A 24,968-nucleotide genomic window follows, 5' to 3' on the forward strand; every position below is an offset into this window, starting at 1 on the left:
GAAATCCTGATTCTTGACATCCCAGAGGTCAAAGAGCATTGGTAAGGTACATAGGAAATTAAGAGTAGACTAAACAAGGGACCAATCAGTTTGATGCTGCAGGATGGAGATAATTTCTAAAAGCTGTGTCACTTTCAGTAGATGCAATCTTGGACTTGCAGTAATTGGTCCTTTACCTCCTGCAAAGTAGTCTGGTTGACATTTCAATTACCCTAAAGAGGACACTGAAGTCTGCACCTCCATAGGTAGCTCTGCCTGAATGCTCCACCGTCCAACCATTTTGACTATGGCAGCACAATTTTAAAAGAGAGAAACATGATACTTGCCTATAATAATGCCATTTTTCTCCACAGGTTCCTGCCAGCTGACCTTGAGAGACGTGTCCAGAATCTCAGTGAAACTCAGGTGTCCCACAGCTCCAGGCTCTAGCAATCAGAAGAGGAAATCTGTTAACAGGGGAGCCCCATTTCCTTTTGATCAGATTCATGGGGCAGGGTTAGGGCCAGGGAATGAAAATGGTGATTCAGGGCCAACAAAAACCTGCAGGAAATGTCAGTAAAAACAGCAGGAGGGGAAGGGAATATAAGGTGTTAAGAGGTACTCTGGCTATTATCACATAAATTATTTCATCCAGTCTTCATCCCAACTGTGCAGAGAACTAAAGAGACTGGCAGCAGGAAATTTACACTCACCTTGTACTTCATCTCTCCCCTTGATCTAATCTAATTAGAACAATCGCTTCTGCTGTTTTCCCCCAACAGTCTCACTGCCATCTTCCCTGCTTTTATAAGTTCTGAGTTACCTCCAGCTCCTATATCTTCAGAAGCTGAAGAAGTTGTGCATTTGCACAATGATTTCCTTGGTTTCCATGATTGTTATAGGGAGTGATGCCTTAGGTCAGGAGATAAGCTCCCTCCCTGGATTGGCATCATATTCCACCTTTGGGCTGGATAACAAAGGTTCAAGCATTAGCTTCAGAAAGTCAGTCAACAGCAATCAATAGTCTTTACTGGATTTTTCTCATACAGAAAGGGCAGCTTCCTCATTCTCACAGACTCATAGAATATCAGAGCTAGTAGGAAACTTGGAGATGATCCAGTCCACTCCTCTCACTTTATAGAGGAGGGAACTGAAGCGTATGATGGGACTTGCTCCGTTATACAGCATAAGAAACAAAGCAGAGATTTTGAACCCAGTCTTCTGACTTGAGTCCTAGACTACTTTGTGTCATTTATTATGCAAGTTTCTGCAAGTACTAAGATTAAAAAAAGGAAACCAAAACTTATTCTGGCTCTCAAAAAAATTTATATTCTATAAAAATGCTTTTATGTTACTTTGTAGGTAAAATAGGGAGGTAATAGGGTGAGGGGGACATTGTGCTAGCTATCACCTTGAAAGGTACACATGTAACAAGGCTCTGGAAGGTATAGGGTACAAGATGAGAATGTTTTCAGTGAAGGGAAGAGGAGGGTGGACCAAGACAAGAACTGAGCTTTTGGAGGTGGCACACAAGAGGACAGCCAGAGGGATGATCCTAATGGAGGCACGGAGGAAGTCCCAAATGGCTGTGAGGCATTGAGAAGGTACCAAGCCAAGGAACTGTATGGTTAGCACTACATGTAATGAGTTGGTGATATGGCATAACTGGGCCTACTCAGAGGAGGGGTGAGCAAAGGTTGTCCCTTCCCTTTCATGTCTATGTACCTATTCCTTTTTTCCCTAGCTTCCTCTCTGTTGCCTCCACTCTAACCATGACCCAGAGGGCTAGAATGGAGAAAGCAGTATATAAACCACTCTGGAAGAATTTGAAAAAAAATGTAGCCCCATATTGAAGGAATTTTCAGTCACTGAGACCCTGAAATTCATTCAAAGGGAATAATTTTCAACATCAAAGAAACAAACACAAAAGATGGGCTTTGTATTGTATTTAGAATAAAAACAGCTATGGCCACTGCCCCACAAATCCTTGCAACCTAAATGAAGCAGCATATATATGCCAACATCTATTTTCTCAAAAAGTTAACTTCCTAGCTTTGCTATTTTACCCTGGGAGGCAGTGAGAGAAACAACTCCAAAGCTCTTGTTGGTTATTTTTTTTTTAAATAACAAAACCAAAACAAAATAAATTCTTTTTTCTACTTTCATTTCTAAAAGAAACAGAGGGATAGAAATGGCCAGGTTCTCTAGAAAGGGCAGGACCAGTCTAGACCTGCTTTTCTTCCTGTTTTTTTCTGACAGCCCCATGGATACTATGACATTGTCATCTTTCTTTTCAAAGAAGTTTCTCTCCAAGATAAAAGGAGGGGAAGAGTTTAGAAAGAAAAACAGGAGATGAGGAGACAGAAAAGGTGGTAAAAGAGGAAAGGGGGAAAAGGCAGGAGATAAAGTGGGAAAAAGGTAGTGGCTTTTAAGATGAATGCAAGACCAGTTTCCCAGTTGGTATTAAAATAACCACAGCATATAATTAAAACAAAAATTGGCAATTGATTCTGAAAATACATATGTCAGAGCGAACCTTTCAAAAGGTTTTTATGGGTGAGTTCAAACAATCTGACAAGCTTTAGCTTCTTAGGGTAGAAGATGGCGAAATAGAATGGCTGACAAGACTATATCATCCTCCCTCGATTTTGATCTTACAGAGACGCATTTTGACTGGTGTTGGATCCAACTCATTCTTCCTTCAATCGATGAGCTAGGGAAGAGAGTTTTTTGCTCACTTTATATTCTCTGTGCTCCTGCTACCTGGATTGCTGCCCAAATATGCTATCCTTCAGCTCTGTTGAAATCAGTTGGCAACGTCTGGACTGAAAATTTATGTTGTGTTTCCTCTATGCTTCTTCTTTTGCCCCAAGTTCTCACTCTTCTTGAGCCTTGAAAAAGAAATCCTGCCACTAGGTTAGCTAACTGCAGAGGCTGTTATGTTTTGTTTTTTCTTTTTCTTAAAGAAAGTAGTTTCAATATAGACCTCAACAGTGTATTTCATTCATTTGTTTATCACATTTAACATGCTGTATCTAGAGTAAATGTGAGACTGCATATCCAAGTCTGCTTGACTGAGAAAATTTAAAACACTGAAATCATTCTTTTGGTTTCTGAAATTCCTGGGGAAGGATGCTTTTTATTCATTCACTGGAGGTCAAATCAGATTTGATTTTCTATTTCCTAGCAGCAAAGCTTTATGGATGTTTTCCCAAAAGTGTTTAAAAAAATAAGACAGGGTAGGGAGGGAAAAAAAAAAAAACCCACATCTAATTTTTTGTAAGTGGCTTTTAGTCAGAATGATTTCTTCTTTAATCTGAAGAGGCTATCCCTTCGCCACTTTTTGGCACACTAATGTGTCCGGGGAACACTAAAGTACAATACCCACAGAAGCTCTATGGATGATTTTCTGTGAGGTTTGTTGACATAAGGAGAAGCACCCAAGAGACGGGCTCCTTTTTAAAGTAAACAAAATAGTGAGACACATTGAAATCGAGAAAAAAGACAATGAAGAAAGCTGGTCAAACAAGCCTAGAAACAGGTTACCCTGTGGTTGTGCGAGACAAAGGGCAGTGTATTCACTCATCAGTAGGAAAGAGGCAAGATGCTTCTTTCTCTCCACCACCTTTCTGAGGTGACTGCTATAGATAAATAATTGCATTTTGTTCTTTTTCACTTTAAAGATAAGTGAACAGAGTGCTATTTGTTGTTATTTTTTCCCTGACATCTCTTATGGTTATGTTTTGTGAAAACCAACTGGGTTTGTAGTTTTGAAGATTAAGTTCATAAAATCCTTGTAAATAACTGCTTGGGTAGTCCAATACATTTCTGTTGATCAACACAGCATGATATAATATTAACACTAAATTTAAAAAAAACAGCCATTACTAAGAAAGTATATTGATGAAATCTGGGCAAACAGATGAGACTGCTGATCTGCTACACTCTGGGTCACTTCTAAGGGATGACGTATTTTATGAATTAGCACTAGAGATTTGTCACTTTGGAGTAATTCAGGGAACATTGGGTGGTACCTTGGGCCTCTCCCTGACTGCAGTAACAGTGGGTCTAGGGTATATCCAAGTTTGTTTTAAAAGACAGCTTCCATTCACATTCTCTCTCTCTCTCTCTCTCTCTCTCTCTCTCTCTCTCTCTCTCTCTCTCTCTCTCTCACACACACACACACACACACACACACACACACACACACAAACAAACACACATATATACAAAGTCAAGCAGATCAGGAGGGCTTACCTGTTTTCCCCCATTACATGTGTAAGATATCTGTAATGCAACTTATTAGGCACGGGAATCTTTTTCCTTTAAATGTGAGGTCTGATTCTACATATATGGATTTAAAAGCCAGAATGGATTATAGGAGGAACTGTCAAAGTCAGGCTGGAAGGGAACATATCCTTCTTTTTTCATCACTTTGCCATAAGCAACCTTACCTTTTGGGGAGCTAACCCACTATGGGCACTGTACTATGAATTAGGAAGCTGGAGTTCTTATCTGATCTTGAGCACTAACTGGTCACCTCAGAGAAATCATAAGGGTTCCTTCCAGTTTTAACACTATGACTAATTATATGCCATTGTTTTCCAACATGAAGTACACATAGTTAAGGCATAAAAAACTAATTCATATGTACAATGATAACAGTAATACTGAGTACCTTTTTTGTGTACGTCTTGTCTCTCTAAGTATAGAATTAAACCTCTAAAAATCTTTTAATTTTTTGAATTCTACATATATTGCTTCACTTTGCACATAGTAGGCAATATATATGCTTATCTATATTTATATCTATCTATTTCTATATCTTTGATTAATGATTAACTGATTGCTATATACTCACTGTCTTCATGAGTCCGGATGAGTTGGGGTGGGCTCCGAGGGCCGTCCCCTGGTGTGGTAAAACATAGAACTGATGTGTAGTAAGCAGTAAATTTCTTCAAGTTAGTTATATACCCATGGTGGACACCATGGAAATCAGGAGCAATGGTAACAGTGATCAGAGCTTCTGGAACATCCACTGGCCATGCTAGGAGCTAAGAGAGAATAAGTTAACAAAGTTTAAAAAAACTCTATTTCATTACTTTCAATTGACTTAATGAATATTTGTGGAACATGATGAGTCACCTAGATTCACACAAATGTCAAGATTAAGGTGACTTCCAATCTTATCAGAGAACTGGTAATTTAATTTCGCAAACAGTGACCCAACAAAAGACAAAAAGCAAATAACGTAGTAACGATAGAATGCTGTAATAACTGGATGAGCAGTGAGAAAGATGAAGCTGGAACTGGAAGGTGAGAAATTGTCAGTGTTTCTGCAATACGGTACAAGGGGTGTTCTGATTCTAGACAACTGGTCTTGCTGCTTTAGACAGAAATATCCCTAGGGAAGAGAGAGGTATGAATTCATTATGTTATCAGCATTTAGCAGAAATAGCTTTTACATCCAGCTCCCTAATTATGAGTTCACCAGGCTGACTTCTGATCAATCATTTGATCTGAGAGGATCCACTCATCAGCTCGGAGTACCACATGGATGACCAGTCCTGGTTATTCATTCATTGGAAATTAACAATTTTTTTCTGATATAATCTCTTTTTTCACTTTAATAAATAGAATAAATAAGATCATAGAGCAGTTTTAGAACTAGAAGGGACCCCCGAAGCCATCTAGTTCAACCCCCTCATTTTACATATGAGGAAACTGAGGCACAAGAAGGCTGAATGTCTTGCTCAAAGTTATACAGCTAGCGTCAGAGGCAGGATTTAATCTCAGGTCTTCTTATCTCTGGGGCCAATGCTCTTTCTAATTGTCTGGAGCTGGGTCACCTGTCAGAGTTATAACATAAAATTCCTGAACACAGAAAAGGAATTCTGTACATGCCTTGTGAAGCTCTATCTGAGCCAGCTGCTAACTTTGCATAAGAATGTAAGCTCCTTGGGGAGCTTATTTATATTCCCAGTGCTTTGCACAGTATCTGGCTGTAGTAAGTATCTAATGACTATCTTTTATTCATGCATTATAATCATTTCATTTCAAGACAATCAAACAGACCACTTCCAATCAAAGGCATGGATTACCTTGTATCCCTGGTTGATGCCATTGATGAACTGCTGAGGAGGAGGGTTCCACAGGAACTGGATAGTGGTGGAGTTCAGGGCTTCTGTTTGCACATTCTGAGGGGGAGCTGTGGGGACTGTTCCAAGGCAGCCATTGCAGACAGCGAAACAAATGGTGAAAAGGAAAATAAGGAAGAGAGATGAAATAGAAACTCTGGACTGCCATTCATGATTCACAGGAAGTCACAGCAGTGAGAAAAGGAAACCACAATTTATGTTTCTGGAAGCTGACAGTGGCATTCAAGAGAAAGGTAATTGGGTTATATCTCATTTTCTATTCGAGTTTCCTTTAATATATGGGAGCGAAAGTGGGCTGAGTCTTGTTATCATTTGATAAGTGAACCTTTCCTAGAAGCTTGATAGGAATGGCAAGTCAGTAATTTTTTTTTCCCTCTCCATTATCCAAAACTTTAAGGCTCACTTAAGAGATTCCTTTGGTTGAACGACAATTTACAAACTAAATCATTCTATGTGCTGATAAAACTAAACATAAGATCACAAACAGCGTTAGAAAGGATCTTAGAATTAATTTAGTTATTTTAGTTATTTAGTTTAGTTATTATTTTAAAGATGAGGAAATTGAGGACTAGACAGGTTGGCTAGATCATAAAGTCACAGATCTGGGGATGGAAGGGGCATTCAAGTATATCACATTCAATGCTGTCATTTTACAAAGAAATCAGCTAAGGACCAGACAAATTAAGGGACTTGCACAAGGTCACAGAGGTAGAAAGAAATATTTGAGATTTGAACCCAGATCTTTGGACTACAAATCCACCACTCCTTCCCTTTACCATGCTGGTAAGGTCATATCCATATAGATCTATTACTATCTATATTTGTATGATTATTTTTAAATCCTATTTGGAGTTTAAAAGATATTGTGCTTCACTAATTTCAGTCAGCCATTTTTAGATTCTTTTCTGGCCACCAGTCTTTAGCCTGCACAGCTTTTAAGGAGATAGAAGAAAGACACTTAACTTTCTAAGAACTAGCTTCCAGGGCAAAAAGGACAATAGCAGCTCCCACAGGTTCAGAACTAGAAAGAAAGGAAGGTCTCCTGCCCTACGTGCACCTTCTTCTCAGGAGACTCTCTCCTGGTCATGGGATAAAGACTTGGCTAAGGATCTCTATTTAAGAGTTACCACAACCTTCTGGCATTAAAAATAATCATAATTCACTTAAGGAAATCTTTCCTTCCATCTTTTTATTCTTGTCTCTGAGATATAGTGGATTGTATGCAAATGGGTTTTTAACACATACATGTTTGTAGAAATGAGTTAAATTACAAAGTTCTCACAGAAGCCTATCTTGTTAGGCAGAAGAAGGGAAAGATTAATCTTCCTCCAAAATTTCCAGGACCAGTAAGATTGTTTCTCCAAAGATTCATTGTCTCTGGATCAGCAGTTATATATAGGTAGTCTCTCTTAGATAGAAGCGAAAAATGTCAAAGTGTAACAACTAAGACAGTCCTTCCATCTTAGGAGAAACACTACCTTCAGCATTCTACTCCTAGAAACCTTCCCCACTTATCACTGCTACTGGGTGGGCATCAACCCAAAGGTTACTTTGTAATTAGTGACCTTCTTTTGCTGAGCTACCAGAAAGAAAAAAAAAAGTTCAAAGCCATCATCAAATATCCAAGTTCTAGCAAAGCACACATTGGACTTCTGAAAGCTTCGTCCTTTGCTACAGCATGAACCAACAGCACGAAAATAAATCATTTTAATTGATGATACCTACTCACAAATAAATATAATTTTACCCCTACAGGTGAAAAATAACCCCCCAAAAGGGCTATCTAGTATTCTATGGCTCTCTGGAAATGAAACTGACAAATTCTCTACACCGGTGGGCAGAGAGCTATGCTTTAATGCAGCTTACATAAAAAACGGTTGACATCAAAGCTGTAGGCTCCAGCTGATTCAGAATAAGGGAACACTAGGACATTGACTCCCCATGATGATTAGCATTTAAAGTGCTGGCCTTTCACTCCCTGTCCCAAACTTCAGGCCTTTTGGTAGTCTTAGAAGGTAAGAAATGCTATGCTCTTTTCTGGTTTTTTAAGGCTTAAAAAATCAATTTGCACTAGAAAATTCCCTCACCACATTACCACGTGTATTCACAGTCTTAAATCTGACATAGTCTAAACCCGCTATATACTGTATCAATTGTTATGACAAGGGGCAACCTTTTTCTTTTTAAAAGCACAGAGCAAATTCTTGAAAAACATAATAATAATAAGCCTGTGCTAAAAAATTAAACTTTAAAGCCCAGTAACTCTATTGTTGGGAATATATCCTAAGTATTATCAAAAACAACAAAAGCTATGTGTTCAAAGATTCTCATAGTAACATTATATGTAATTGCAAACACTGAAAGCAAATGAAGTGCCAAGCAATTAAACTGTGGTACATTAATGTATCGAGATTCCATAATGTCAAGACCTATAATCATAAAAATAATTCTTCACATTGTATAAGACTTTTATGTAGAAAGTATTGGAAAAGCGGAAAGTTCTTTACATATGTTGTCTCATCTCAGCATCATGAGGTAGGTGTTATTATCTTCATTTTGTAGATATAGAAATGGAAGCTCAGAAAGGTTATGGGACAGGTAGGAAGAACATAAGAAAATATAGAAATATTTTTATGAAATAATGCAAACTGAAAAATAGCAGGAGAGGAAGAATGAACCATGCACTGAATATGACCATGTAAGAGGAAAAGTGAAAAAAGAATGAATGGACAAATGAAGCACATTCAGGAGAGGTTAGAAAGGATGAATAAAAAATTATGCTGCTTTATAAACTGAAATTAATTTAGATAATAGTTATGAAGCAAATTTAATTGGATGATTGTTAACTTTTAAATATCTACATATATTTTTTCAGTCCAGATCTGATTTCATCCATGTAAGGAAGTCCTGGTATATAAATTCCTTTTACCAATGTCTGTAAGGACCAGTAATTTAGAATCTTTGCTAGCTGGGGTATGAAAGGCCAGGGGCCTTTTCCCTTGCCACAGAGCAAGCATGAACCTTAGGCAAAACTTGAATTCAGGTTTTCCTGATGCTAAACACTGCCTCATTTAACTTAACAACAATATTAATTAAAGCCCCCAAAGGAATTTTGAACAGCAAGAATTTCCCCTTGTCCTCAACTCCCTACATTCTCTCTCCCATTTGGGGAAAAGTTTTTTGATGTAACAAACTGATACTGTTCTTTACATGTAAACATTGCCTACATAAAACATGAATTTGCTTTTGGTGTGACTGAGTCAGAATAAAAAGATTATCATAAGAATCGTTATCTTTTCTAAATTCAAAATGCATGTGGACAGACCATCCTTTGCATGGTGGCTATGTTTATTTCTTGATGCTCTGCCTTAGGGGTTACAATGTGTTCTGAAGTTCTCTACATTTCTACTGTTTAGAACTTACTTTCTTGCCATCAAACTGATGCCTTAATTTTATCTGAATGTCACACAACTGCTTTGTTTAGAAAACCAAAGAGAAAGCTTCCCACTGTCAATACTTAATTTTCAAGAGGTTTTCTAATCCACATTTAAACAGGTATTTTCTAAAAAAAAAAAAAAAAAAGTCAAAACTAAAAAAATACATGGTCCTGTGTCTTTCCAATAAAAACGTTCAAAATTAATTACTGGTAAATTTGATGAACACCAAAAATAGACAGAAAAACATAATGGGAAGCACTAGCCTGGAAATGCAGAGACTTGGGTTCCAGTCCAGCTCCATCATTTACTAGTTTTGTGACTTTGGGTAATTCACTTCCCCCCTCTGGAGTTCAGCTGTCATATCTACAAAATAAAGGGACTGGGCTACATAATCTTTAAGCTGTTGGAAGCCCTATTTTTTGGCATGGTTCTACAAACAATTTAAAACATTGTTTGAAATCTGGTACTGTAGAAAGACGCACATACACATAGCTCCGAACCCACAAACCACAGAACGGCAGAGGGGACTAACCCAGGGCGAATTCTGCACCCAGAGACCACGGAATATTGGAGCGAGGGAGATTTCTCTTCCGGAGAGACCTGCAAACCTCTCGCGGGGGGTCCTTCGCGCCGGGGACTGGGCGCCGGGGCAGGAAGAAGAGAGCAGCCCTACCGCGGCAGCGACACCGTGAGAAAAAGATCCGAGAGGGCTACGGGAGGGAATCTCCAGCGGCCATGCGGGTCCCCCCACCCACAGAGGGACCTGCAAACCTCTCGCAAAAGGTCCATCGCGCTGCAGACACGGTGCCCAGCCCGGACCTGCGGTGGCGACAGCGGCCGTGGCTCCGAGAGACACAGTTCTGAGAGGGATCCGGAGGCGGGATCTTCAGCAGCTGCACGGGCCACCCACCAACAGGTGACTGACGAGGGTAGGTGAGAGAGTCTCTTTGGTGGGTTGAGAGGGGAGTGAGGTGCCCCCATGGCTCGGGCGCCCCGGGAGGTGGGGGCTGAGAGGCGGCTGCGGATGGGGGCTCCCCAAACGGGCGGGAGCCTGGATCCATTGTGGAAGGTCTGTGCATAAACCTCCTGAGGGAATTGAGCCAGAGAGGCGGCCCTGCCCCTGACCTCAGCACCTGAACTTAATTCTCACACTGAATAGCAGCCCTGCCCCCGCCAAAAATCCTAAGGCGGGAAGCAGCATTTGAATCTCAGTCCCCAAACGCTGGCTGGGAGGACCAGGAGGAGAGGTGGGTGTGAGGAGAACATTCATAGGTCAGGCCACTAGGTGAAGATAATGCCAAGAAAAGGGAAAAGAAATAAAACTATTGAAGGGTACTTTATCAGAGAAAAAAAACTTCCTCCCTTCCTTTCTGATGGGGAGGAACAATGCTTGCCATCAGGCAAAGACACAGAAATCGAGGATTTTGTGTCCCAGCCCACCCAATGGGCTCGGGCCATGGAAGAGCTCAAGAGGAATTTTGAAAATCAAGTTAGAGAGGTGGAGGAAAGACTGGGAAGGGAAATGAGAGGGATAAGGGAGAAGCATGAAAAACAGATCAGCTCCCTGCTAAAGGAGAACCAAAAAAATCTTGAAGAAATTGGCACCTTGAGAACTAGCCTAACTCAGTTGGCAAGGGAGGTGCAAGGGGCCAATGAGGAGAAGAATGCTTTCAAAAGCAGAATTAACCAAATGGAAAAGGAGACTCAAAAGCTTACTGAAGAAAATAGATCTCTCAAATCTGGAATGGTACAGATGGAAGCTTTGGACTTTTCAAGAAAGACAGATATCTCAGAACATACCGCGCAGATTCGAAAAATGGAAGATAATGTGAAATATCTTATTGGAAAAACAACTGACCTGGAAAATAGAATCAGGAGAGACAATGTAAAAATTCTGGGACTACCTGAAAACCATGATCAAAAGAAGAGCCTAGACATCATCCTCCATGAAATTATCAAGGAAAACTGCCCTGAGATTCTAGAACCAGAAGGCAAAATAAATATTCAAGGAATCCGCAGAACACCGCATGAAAGAGATCCAAAAAGAGAAACTCCTAGGAGCATTGTGGCCAAATTCCAGAATTCCCAGGTGAAAGAGAAAATAATGCAAGCAGCTAGAAAGAAACAATTCAAGTATTGTGGAAATACAATCAGGATAGTACAAGATCTGGCACCTTCTACATTGAGGGATAGAAGGGAATGGAATAGGATATTCCAGAAGTCAAAGGAACTAGGACTGAAGCCAAGAATCACCTACCCAGCAAAACTGAGTATAATACTTCAGGAGAAAAAATGGTCTTTCAATGAAATAGAAGACTTTCAAATTTTCCTGATGAAAAGACCAGAGCTGGAAAGAAAATTTGACTTTCTAACACAAGAATGAAGAGAACCATGAAAAGGCGAACAGCAAAGAGAAATCATAAGGGACTTACTAAAGTTGAACTGTATACATTCTTACATGGAAAGACAATATTTATAACTCTTGAAACATTTCAGTATCTGAGCACTGGGTGGGAGTACACACACACACACATGCACACACGCACACATACATAGAGACAGAGTGCACAGAGTGAATTGAAGAGGATGGGATCATATACTAAAAAAAAAAAAATGAAATCAAGCAGTGAGAGAGAAATATTGGGAGGAGAAAGGGAGAAGTTATATGGGGCAAATTATCTCTCATAAAAGAGGCAAGCAAAAGACTTATTAGTGGTGGGATAAAGAGGGGAGGCAAGAGAAAAACATGAGATCTACTCTCATCACATTCCACTAAAGGAAAGAATATAATGCACACTCATTCTGATAGGAAAACCTATCTCATAATACAGGAGAGTGGGGGACAGGGGCACAAGCAGGATGGGGGGGAGGATAAAGGGGAGGGCATGGGGAGGAGAATGCAATACGAGGTTGACACTCATGGGGAGGGAAAGGACCATAAGAAAATAGAAGTAATGGGGGACAGGACAGGATGGAGGGAAATATAGTTAGTCTTATACAACACAACTAGTATGGAAATCATTTGCAAAACTAAACAGATATGGCCTATATTGAACTGCCTGTCTTCCAAGGGGAAGAGGTAGAGAGGGAGGGAACTAAAGAAGTTGGAACTCAAAGTGTTAGGACCAAATGTAATGATCTTACCACTGGGTAACAAGAAATACAGGTTAAGGGGTCAAGAAAGCTATCCGGCCCTACAGGACAAAAGAGAAGACGGAGACAAGGGAGGGAGGGAGGATAGAGGAGAGAGCAGATAGGTCACGGGGCAATTAGAAAACTTGGGTCTGGGGGGGAGAGGGGGAAATAAGGGGAGAAAATTTGTAACCCAAAATTGTGTGAAAATAAATGTTAAAAGTTTAATTAAAAAAAAAAAAAGAAAATCTGGTACTTACTTCAGTTTAGGGGAGAATAAGGAAAATTCCTTTATGACTTTTAAAAGTTTCAAAAGTTTACTCACCTACTAGAATTATGAGAAACGTGCTCATTCTAAAGAAAGAACAATGTTCATTGTGAAGCCAGGAAAGTTCTCATTTTATTTTAGCAAATTATTCTACATTCCTAGTGAATGGGTATCTACCTCCCTAATGGAGAGTATGGTTGTTCAGACAAATGCAATGCTTTTTATACAGTTCCTGATTCAAATTTCCCCCCTTGCTCTCCATTTACTAGATGCAGCTTCTTGAATTGCCCACTTCATGTTCTCCTCCCTGGTAGGTTACCCCTCATATAGCTCATTAAGCATGTGTACAAGCTTCTTACTTTCTACCTGATCAGAAGCCTGGATCTGCTCTCTGATTAGAACCAGTCCCATCTGACTTATATTGTGCTATCACTCAAAGCTGGGAGGAGCTTAAATACTATGGAAACAGAATTCCTTCCTTTCTTTTCCACAGGGTTACCTAAGAAATTTGTTACTTGTGGGGAAAAATGCTAACATGAAATTAAAAAATAGACCTGATAATATTCACATTACATAAATTTACAGCAATGGTATATTTATATAGATGAAGACCTGATTTGGGGAGAAAATAGTATGAAAGATCAGGATCATAGCATTTAGATTTGAAAAGGACAGTAATCCCATCTAGTTCAAATACCTGATCTTATTGAAAAGGAAACTGAGGCCTAGAGTGGTTATAGGATTTTTCTAAAAGTTATTCAAGTAGTAATAGAGCTGTGATTCAAAACCCAGTCCTCTAAATCCAATCCTATTGCAGACTTTGCTAACAATCATTCCTGAGATTATTATTTATTGGAACATTTTGCTAGTGTAGCTTTAGATTTCAGTTATGGGTATAGTAATCAGTTTTTCTTTCTACATGGAATCTGGACACATATACCTATTATTATCATAATCATCCTCATTATTATAGGTGTCAGAGTGAATGGAGTGCAGGGACTGAAGTCAGGATGACTCAACTTCCTGAGCTCAAATCTGGCCTCAAATACTACTAGCTTGGTGATCCTTGGCAAGTCACTTAACTCAGTTTGCTTAAGTTTCTTCAACTGCAAAACAAGTTGGAGAAGGAAACCGCAAACCACTCCAGTATCCTTGCCAAAAGTCAGACATGACTGAAAAACACCTGAACAGCAACAACAACCTATTATCAATCCAATTTCTATCTACTCTTCCATTATAGTTCAATTCAGATGTCTTATAATAGCTTGAAGTTAATCCTGAGCTCTTAAAGGTTACATCACTTTATTGTAGCCTCTAGCATGTCCTACAATGATGGAATGGGCTTGGAGTTCAGACCTGGGCATAGACTTGTAATGACTGGTATTTATTAATTTTTAAAGTGTAGAGTAAGATAACTCTAATTCATTAGTTAATTAACAAGCATTTATTAAGCACTTGCTACATGCACTGTGCTAGGTGTTAGGGATACAAAGACAAAAATTAAAGGTCTTCAAAATAAGCTAAAATCAGGGCATCAAGGTGGTAAGTGACTAGAGCACTGGCATGAGTGTTAGGAGGAACTGAATTCAAATCTGGCCTCAGACACTAGCTGTGTGACGCTGAGCAAGTAACGTAATCCTGATTGCCTCCAAACAAACAAATTGAGCTCAAATCTGCTTCACTATAATCTCTATCCATGAATTATAGTGGCTAAAACAACATAGGAGAAAGGAGTCATTCCATATTCTCATTACAAAGCAGTCCTTGACATATCTAAAGACAATGATCATTTGTTTGTCTGTTCCTCTCCAAGCTGAATATCCTCAGTTCTCTCAATTGTTCATCCCACAAAAGTTACTGGTTCCCCTCACTACTCTAGTTGGTCTCTTTTGAACATTCTAATTTGTCAATATTTTTCTTAAAGGGTGAAGCCTAACACTGAATACAGTTCTCCCAATATGGTCTGACCATCACAAAGTACAATGAAGCTGTTAACTTCTTTTATCTGGAAACTATCCTTTTAAAAGTTTCAAAAGTATATTTACCTATTAAAGCTATCTAAGAAATTTGTATTGTATGAGGAAAAATGCTAAGATAAAATGAAAAAAAATGAGCTGGTAATATTCACATTATATAAATTTACAGTAATTTTACATTTATAGAAATGAAGGCCTGAGTTTCAGGGAAAATATTATGAAAGACCAGGATCATAGAATTTAGATTTAAAAGGGATAGTAATACCATGTAGTTCAAATATCTTATCTTATTGTTGAGGAAACTAAAGCCTAGAGAGGTTATGGAATTTTCCAAAGGCCAGGCAAATAACAGGAAATTGTTGGTTATTCAACAGCTATATCAAATGACTAATATTTAATTTGTGATTTTAAAAAATGATCCTCAGGTATGTTTCACATACAATATAGAGAAATTATTATTTCTCTCTTATATTAGTGACTAATTATTAAATTAGGATTAAGGTTTTTCCTTCCTATTTCCTCATTCAGAAATCAACCCAGTAGATTTCAGTCTCTGAAGAACATTGAAGACAGATGAGATTGCCCAAATCCTCGGGGTACATGCCACCCAACTAGAAGATCTTACCTAGTCTAGGTGAGTTCTTGCCTTTAGGAAATAAGCACCTGTCCTTAGAACCTTCCACTAGAATTTAGGGTAACCAACTTTATAAAGAGAAAAACCAGCCAGAATATTGTAGATAGAGTAGGATTCTCTCTCCCAGATTGCTGGAGGCAGCTGAGTTTCATGATCAGGCACATTCTCAGCACAAGAAGGTAAAGACTTTTTTGCCCATCATCTCATTAATATATCCACCCCCTCATTGACTGTTAACCAATTAACGTTGATTGCCAATGTTCTCTTGGGGGGGTGAGTGTGATGCAAGAAAATAATGAAAAAAGAGTCAGTAGCTTGGTAACAGAGATACAAAAAACGCTGAAGAAAATAACACTTTAAAAAACAGACTAGGGCAAATGGTCAAAAAGGATAATGAAGAGAAGAATGCCTTAAAAAATAGAACTGACCAAATGGAGAAAGAGGTAAAAAAGTTCACTGAAGAAAAGAATTACTTAAAAATTAGAATGGAGCAAATGGAAGCTAATGACTTTACGAGAATGAAAAAATAGAAGACAATGTGAAATATCTCGTTAGAAAAACAACTGACCTGAAAAATAGATCCAGGAGAGAGAATTATCTTTCAAAAAATTATCAAGGAAACCTGTCCTGATATTCTAGAATGAGAGGGTAAAATGAAATTGAAAGAATCTACGGATCACTTCCTGAATGAGATCCCAAAATGTTATAGCTGTATTCCAGAATTGTCGGGTCAAGGAGGAAATATTGCAAGCAAACAGAAAAAATAATTCAAGTATCATGGAGCCATAGTCAGGATAACACAAGATTTAGCAGCTTCTACATTAAAGGATTGGAGGCTCAAGAGAAGCATAAAAAGATAAACTGGAAAGGGAAATCATAATTGACTTAATAAGGCAATTAAAATTATTTTAAAAATCACAAGAAATCATTAAAAATTACAAGGAACTCAACTGAAACCATTTATATTCCCACATAGGAAGATTATACTAGTAATTCTTGAGATCTTTCTCATTATTTGAGCAGTTAGAAGGAGTATACATAGACAGATGGCACAGATGTGAATTGAATAAGAAGGGATGATATCTAAAAAAGTAAATTATGAGGTGAGAGAGGAATGTATGGAAAAAAGAGAAAGGGAGAAATAGAATAAGTTCTCACATACATGAGGCAAGAAAAAGCTTTTACAGTAGAGGGGAAGAGCAGAGAAATGAAGGAAAGTGAGTGTACCTTACTCTTACCAGAACTAGCTCAAAGAGGGAATAACATACACACTTAATTGGATATAGAAATCTATCTTCCTTTACAGGAAAGTAGGAGGCAAAGGTGATAAGAGAAGCAGAGGGTGATAGAAAGGAGGGTAGATTAAGGGAGTGGGTAGTTAGAAGCAAAACACTTTTGAGAAGGAACAGCGTAACAGGAGAGAGAATAGAATAAATGGAGAGAGGATAGGATAGAGGGAAATACAGTTAGTAATAGTAACTATGAAAAAAATTTTGAAGCAAGTTTCTGTTATTAAGGCCTCATTTCTCAAATATATAGAGAACTGAGTAAATTTGTAAAAATAAGAGCATTTCCCAATTGATAAATGGTCACAAGATATGAATGGTTTTCAGATGAAGTAACCAAAGCTGTCTATAGGCATATGAAACAAATTATCTAACTCACTACTGATTGGAGAAATGCAAATTAAAATAATTCTAAGGTATCACTTCATACCTATCAGATTAGTATTTAGAACAGAAAAATACAGATGGTGGAGGAGATATGGGAAAATGAGACATTAATGCATTGTTGGTGGAGTTGTGAACTGATTCAACCACTCTGTAGAGCAATTTGGAACTATGCCTAAAATACTATATAATGATGCATATCCTTTGACCTAAAAATATCACTACTAGATCTGTATCCCAAAAGAGATTTTTAAAAAGGAAAATATGAATGTACAAAGTTATGTACTATGTGGACAAAAATATTTATAACAGCTCTTTTCTGGTGGCAAAAAATTGGAAGTTGAGGGGAATGGCTGAACAAATTGTGATAGGTGAATTATGATGGAATACTATTGGCAGGATGCTCTCAGAGAATCCCAGAAAGACTTACATGAACTGTTGCAAAGTGAAATGTACTGTGCACAAAGTTACAGCAATATTATAGGATGATCAGCTATGAATGACTTAGTTTTTCTCAGTGATACAATGATCTAAGACAACTCTGAAGGACTACTGATGAAAAATGCTATCGCACAGAAAGAACTGATGGGGTCAGAACACAGTTTGAAGCATATTTCCTTTTACGTTATTTTTCTTGAGCTATTTTTTGAGAGGGTGGGTGGTCTGTGCTTTCTTTTGCAATATGACTAATATGGAAATGTTTTGTATGACTACACATGTATAACCTATATTGAAATCCATGCTTTCTCAATGGATGTGATGGTGGAAAGGGAGGAAAGGAGAGAATTTGGAACTCAAAGTTTTAAAAATGCATGTTAAAAATTGTTTTTCCATGTAACTGGGGAATATAAAATACTAAATAAAGCTTTTTTAAAAAAAAAAAAAAGTAAAATTGAGGGGGCAGAACCAAGATTTCAGAGTAGAAAGATGCACCTCTAGAAGCTCTCCACCCACAGCCCAAAAAATACCTGTAAAAAATGACTTTAAACCAATTCTAGGGCAGCAGAAACCACAAAACAACTGAGTGAAAGAGATTTCCAGACCAAGGCAGCCTGGAAGGCCTACAGGAAAGGTCTATTGCAACAGGCATGGAGCGAAGCACAGCCTGGTCTTGGCCATGCAGCATGGATAGGACCTGAGCAGGCTTGAAGGCATCAGGGCAGCAGCTGCAATTCCTAGATTCCTCAACCCATAAATGCCAAAGGCAGCTTCAAAGATCAGTGAGAAAGCTCTTTCACCTGCATGACAAGGGAATGCAGCAATAGTAGCCATGGCCCCAGATGGCTGCAGCTTCCATTGTTGAAGCCCTGGTCTAAAGACCCTGGGGAAATTGAGTGGCTGATCTCGATCTCAGTCCTGAGTGGCAGCTCTGGGGTGAGAAGGAGTGCTGGCTGGAGTGGTGGAGCTGGAGGTGATTATGGAGAGGGAATTCTACTGGCAGATCTTGGGCAGAAAACAGTACTTTTAGTTGCTCCCAGACCAGAGTGCAGGTCAGGAGAGAAGTAACCTCCTCTCCCTTGATAATGCCACCTTGGAGCAACTGAGAACTTACAGGTCCCCAGAGTATACCCTACTCTTGACAAAAAACTCAAAAGTCATGTAACTGACTAGGAAAATGCCCCCCAAAAGGGAAAAAGAATAAGAAAATAGAAGATTACATTCTTAGTAAGCAGGTATTTTCTTCCATCCTTTTGGGTGAGGAAGAACAAGGCATACCATCAGTGGAAGACCTAAAAGTCAAGGCTTCGGAATCCAAAACCTCCAAAATAAATATGCAACTGTCTCAGGCCATGGAAGAGCTCAAAAAGGATTCTGAAAATCAAGTAAGAGAGGTGGAGGAAAAATTGGGAAGAGAAATGAGAGCAATGCAAGAAAATCATGAAAAGCTAGTCAACAGCTTGCTAAAGGAGACCCAAAACAATGCTGAAGAAAATAACATCTTGAAAAATAGGCTAACTCAATTGGCAAAAGAGGTTCAAAAAGCCAATGAGGAGAAGAATGCTTTCAAAAGCAGAATTAGCCAAATGGAAAAGGAGGTTCAAAAGCTCACTGAAGAAAATAGTTCTTTCAAAATTAGAATGGAGCAGATGGAAGATAATGACTTTATGAGAAACCAAGAAATTACAAAAGAAAAGTGAAAGAATGAAAAAATAGAAGACAATGTGAAATATCTCATTGGAAAAACAACTGACCAGGAAAATAGATCCAGGAGAGACAATTTAAAAATTATGGAACTACCTGAAAGCTATGATCAAAAAAAGATCCTAAATATTATCTTTCATGAAATTATCAAGGAAAACTGCCCTGATATTCTGGAAGCAGAGGGTAAAATAAATATTAAAAGAATCCAATGATCACTTCCTGAAAGGGATCTGAATAGAAAAACTCCTAGGAATATTGTGGCCAAATTCCAGTGTTCCCAGTCAGGTATAAAATACTGCAAGCAGCTAGAAATAAACAATCTGAGTACTGTGGAAATACAATCAGGATAACACAGGATCTGGAAACTTCTACCTTAAGGGATCAAAGGGCTTGGAATAGGATATTCCAGAAGTCAAAGGAACTAGGATTAAAACCAAGAATCATCTTCCCAGCAAAACTGAGTGTAATACTTCAAGGGAAAAAAATAGTCATTCAATGAAACAGAGGATTTTCAAGCATTCTTTATGAAAAGATGAAAGCTGAATAGAAAATTTGACTTTCAAACACAAAAATCAAGAGAAGCATGAGAAGGTAAACAGGAAAGAGAAATCATAAGGGACTTACTAAAGTTGAACTGTTTACATTCCTATATGGAAAGATAATATTTGTAACTCTTGAGACTTTTCTCAGTATTTGGGTATTTGGAGGAATTACACACACACACACAAACAGAAGGCACAGAGTGAGTTGAATAGGAAGGGATGATATCCAAAAAAATAAAATTAAGGGGTGAGAGAGGAATATAATGGAAAGAGAAAGGGAGAAATAGAGTGGGGCAAAAGAAAAAGTTTTTCCAATGAAGGGAAAAGGGGGAGGTGAGAGGAAAAAAGTGAAGCTTACTCTCATCACATTTGGCTTAAGGAAGGAATAACATGCGCACGCAATTTAGTATGAAAATTTATCTTACACTACAGGAAAGCAGGGGAGGAAGGGATAAGTGGAGTGTGGGGGGATGATAGAAGGGAGGGCAAATGAGAGGAGGAGGGTAATTAAAAGTTAACACTTTTGGGGAGGGATAAGGTCAAAAGAGAAAATAGAATAAATAGGGAGGCAGGATAGGATGGAAGGAAATATAGTTAGTCTTTTACAACATGACTATTATGGAATTCTTTTACAAAACTACACATATATCGCCTATATTGAATTGCTTGCCTTCTCAGTGGGGATGGGTGGGGATGGAGGAAGGGAGAGAAATTGGAACTCAAAGTTTTAGGAATGAATGTTGAGAATTGTTTTTGCATGTAACTGGGAAATAAGAAATACAGGTAATGGGGTATAGAAATCTATCTTGCCCTACAAGAAAAGAGAGAAGATGGGGATAAGGGAAGGGAAGGGTATGATAGAAGGGAGGGTAGATTGGGGGAAGGAATAATCAGAACGCATGGTGTTTAGGGGTGGGGGAGGGGAGAGATGGGGAGAAAATTTGAAACTCAAAATCTTATGGAATGAATGTTGAAAACTAAAAATAAATAAATAAATAAACTGAAAAAAAGAGTAAAATTATATAATATGACAATATACACCATACTGCAAGATGACATTAATCCATTAAACATTCCTTGGGTACAAATGTACCAACAATTACAAAATTCACCTGCAAGATATAACTATTACTCCACCCACATTTTTCCATCTTATCCACAAAGCATTTCATGAAAGACCTTTTCATATATCATGCTAAAAACCAAAATATGTCTAATGGAATTCCCTTGATCTATCAATTTAATAACTCTATCAGTAAAGGAAATGAGATTATTTTGGAATGGTTTATTCTTAGTGAATCTATAACTGTTTCTAATTTTCACTACTATCATGATTCATGAATCAGCTGTATGATATATGTGGCTATTTGACCTCTGACTTATTTTTCTGTAGTTTCTAAAATCAATCCTTTTTCTCTTTCTTAAAACTTTCTTTACCCACCTCTGGTTCTATGGTGATTCCTTCTTGATTTCTGAAAAAAATTACCCTCAATGGATTCACAATCATTTTTAAGCTGTTTATGTATCCTGAGATATAACTTAATAGGCTGAGAGATTCATTTAAATTTAAGTACTCTCTTAGTGGCTTTTCTACTGTCCTGGGTTTCAAGCATTTCCTAAATGGAACTAATTCTTAAATTAATTGATTAATTAATTCTAAAATTTTTCCCTTTATGATTTGAAAACAAATCTCGTTGATGAGGCAAAAATAAAAATAAAGCAGTCAATTGCTTGTTCTCCAGCACATGTTAACTTTACACCAACTATCCTAAGAATTTAATACAGCTGACCTTCAGAAAAACAGTAAATAGTAAGGATAGATTCTAGATTATAAAGACTGAAGTACGAACAGATATTAGGTATTGAAAGTAAGTGATTTAAAAAAAAAGAAATCTAAGGAAATGGAGAAAGATAGGATGGTAACTCAATAGGGTAGAAAGATGGAGGGAATATTATTAACTGAATATTAACATTGAGGAAACCAAAGTATGTTTGCAGACAGATAGAAATTACCCAGTCAAAAGGGTGAAGTTGAACTCATATGAGTAAAATAATGACTAATACCTGAGGTTCTTCAAAACCAACCAAGTTGTGGCTATAGTCAAGAATTTCTTCTGGGGCCATTCTCTTTTTTCTTTCTATACTCTTTCACCTAGTGACCTCATTAGTTACCATGTGCTTAATTACCAACTCTATGCAGATGGCTCCCAGGTCTATATATGCAGCTCGATCTCTCCCCTGAGCATCATCACCAGTTATCTATTAGGCTTTTGGAATTGGATGTCCTGTAGGCACTTACACTCAACAAGTCCAAAGCTGAACTCATTTTCTTCCTTTCAAGACACGGCCTTCTTTGAAAATTCCCTATTTCTGTTGAGCAAATCTTTATCTTTCCAGTCAGATGACAATACAAAACTTCAATGTCCATCTGAGTGACTCTTTACTCGTACTCACACTACATATTAAATCAATTGCCAGATATTGTCATTCTTACTTCTGCATCTCTTAACCATGCCTTCTCTCAATAAAACCACCACTTACCCTTGTTCCACACTCTTATTATTTACTGCAAGGACTGTTGTGGTATTCTTCTAATTCTCCCCCTCTCTTGTCTTTCCCTATTCCAATATAACTTTCACATAGTGATCAAAGTAATTTTCCTCAGGCATAGGTTGTAATCTTATGGTGGTAATCTCCTAATCAATATATGTCAGTGGCTCCCTCTTACTTATAAGATCAAATTCATAAACTCTTTGACATTTAAAGCTCTTTGTAACTTGACCCAATCCTATCTTTTCAATCTTTTTACATATTATTCCTCTCATGCACTCTACTATTCAGCCAAAACTACCTTTTTTCTTTTAAATTTCCTTTTTGTAAACTAGCCACTATTTTTATTTATGGTCCCTTTTTCTATCTTCCCCTTCCAATTAATTAAAAAAATACCCCAAACAACTTTAAGCCCCCCCAAATAAAGTCCTCAATACACAGCTGTGGCCTAGGGAAACAAATTCCCATATTAGTCATGTATGAAAAAGTATGTCTTTCATCATTTTAAGTTCATCCCCTCTCTGTCAGAAAGTGAGTGGTGTTTTTCATTTTCATTCTTTCGGACCTCTAGTTTCTCATTGCATTAATAAGAGTTCTAACATCTTTAAGAGTTGTTTTTCTTTGTTCAATTTTCCTTTTCAGAGTGATGTTCTCATCAGTGAATTCTTTTTTTATAATTTTAAAATCATTGGCCAGTTTTTCTTTTATTTCCTTCTTCAGCTGTTCCAGGCAATCTAGTTGAGCTTGAGAGAAATTCATAGTCCCTTCTGAGGTTTCAGATGGAAGTACAGTCTCAACTCTGACCTCTTTGGTGTTTGTGTTTTGGTTCTTATCCCCATAGAAAGATTCTATGGTTTTTTCACTTTTCGTCTGCTTTTTCCGATTCATGATGTTGGCTGAGTGTTGTAGCTTCTGGTTCTTTCAGTCAGAAGCTACAGAACTTTGTGTTGAGCTGATGTGTGAAAAAGCTAAAAGCAGGTTTTTGTTTTTTGTTTCCCAGATCAACCCTGGGGTTAGCTTGTTAGGTGTGTGGGAGGGGTGGTCTGGTCTCAGGAGATCTCCTCAGCTGACCTGAGGCAAAGGCAAGGTCAGGGGATGGTGATCCCAGCTTCCCTATTGTCTTCCCTTTTCCCCTGGAGGGCTGGGGCACGCCTAGGAGCTAATGCGTGTTCCCGCCCCTCCTGGGGCTCGTCTCCTGGCGCTGAGGCTTGCCTGGGTCTCAGCGCGAATTTTCTCTGCCCTGGGTCATCTGTCCTTCCAGATCGCCTCCGCCACAGTAGGAAGAATCCCCCTTTGCTATTTTTCTAGCCTCTGGTGTTATGAGACTATTTGCCCCCTTCTGCTGTTCCCGCTGATCCAGGATTTATCTGGGGAAATATTTTATGGTTCTTTCACGGTCATCAGAGGGGAGGAGAGAGCATTTACTGATCACTCCACCATCCTGGCTCCCGGAAGTTCAAGGAGGTGACTTACCGAAGTTTAGTCCTCAGGCTGAAGGTTTCAAGGGCTGCTGCGCTGATATCTGGGGCTCAGCGGCTCTCACCAGCTCGGTTTGGCTTGTCTCCTGCTCCGCTGGTTTCACCCACCACTCTCGGGCTTCTCAGGTCCCTTCCGCCCTGCTGCGCTGACCGTGCTGCGCTGTGTGCTGGGGGCTTAACCCCTGCGGAACAGATCCTTCCCGTGGACCTTCCAGTCTAACCTGGGCTCCGAATCTGTCAAAGTCTGTCACCCACCGGACTCCACACCTCCAAAGTTTGGTCAGATTCTCCCTCCAGAGATATCCAGAGGAGTTTGTCCAGGAGCTTAGGTGAGTCGTTGCTTTCACTCTGCCATCTTGGCTCCGCCCCCCAAGAGTTGTTTTTCTTTATAATGTTACCACTGTATAAATTTTTCTTCTATTTCTGCTTGCTTTGCTCTGCATCATTTAACAGGTATTCCCAGTTTCCTCCTAAACTATCCATCTCATCATTTCTTAGGGCACAATAATATTCCATTACATTCACGTGCCACAATTTGTCTAGCCATTCTCCAATAGGACACTTCCTTACTTTCCAAACTGAGAATGCCATGAAAAGAGTTACTATAAATATTTTTGTACACACATCCTTTTCTTCTTTCTTTGAGGTATAGCCCTAGTAGTGGCATAGCAGAATCAAAGGTTATGGGTGGTTTGGTAACCTTTGATGTATAGTTCCAAATTGCTCTCCAAAATGACTGGACCAATTTGCAGCTTAATCAAGAGTGCACTAGTGTGTGTGTGCATGTCAAAGAGGCCTTCTTACTCTTCCTCACACATGACATTTCATCCCTTGGTTTTGTACTGGCGACTCCCATTGCCCAAAGTGCACGCCCTCCTTTATTAGGTCTCTTGGAACCCCCAGTTTTTTTGAAAGCTCAGTTCTAGTATTGCCTTCTACATGAGCCCTTTCCTGATTCTCCCCAGCTGTTGGTGCTCATCTCTGTTTTGTATACATCCAGAC

The 24,968-nt window shown here is 38.7% G+C and overlaps 1 protein-coding gene across 3 annotated transcripts in view; it reads right to left on the bottom strand.

The window, feature by feature from the left end:
* The window catches only part of SDK1 (sidekick cell adhesion molecule 1), a 1,143,865-nt gene that overhangs the window by 246,863 nt on the left and 872,034 nt on the right, over positions 1 to 24,968 (bottom strand). For all 3 annotated transcript variants that reach the window (XM_072597683.1, XM_072597681.1, XM_072597682.1), the window contains exons 19-21: positions 6,081 to 6,196; positions 4,841 to 5,033; positions 327 to 425 (exon numbers count right to left, since the gene is read on the bottom strand). In XM_072597683.1, coding sequence (XP_072453784.1) covers positions 327 to 425; positions 4,841 to 5,033; positions 6,081 to 6,196 — 408 coding nt within the window. The remainder of the gene's footprint in view (positions 1 to 326; positions 426 to 4,840; positions 5,034 to 6,080; positions 6,197 to 24,968) is intronic.

Source organism: Notamacropus eugenii, chromosome 3, assembly GCF_028372415.1.
Source record: "Notamacropus eugenii isolate mMacEug1 chromosome 3, mMacEug1.pri_v2, whole genome shotgun sequence".
In the NCBI taxonomy this organism is placed as follows: Eukaryota; Metazoa; Chordata; class Mammalia; order Diprotodontia; family Macropodidae; genus Notamacropus; species Notamacropus eugenii.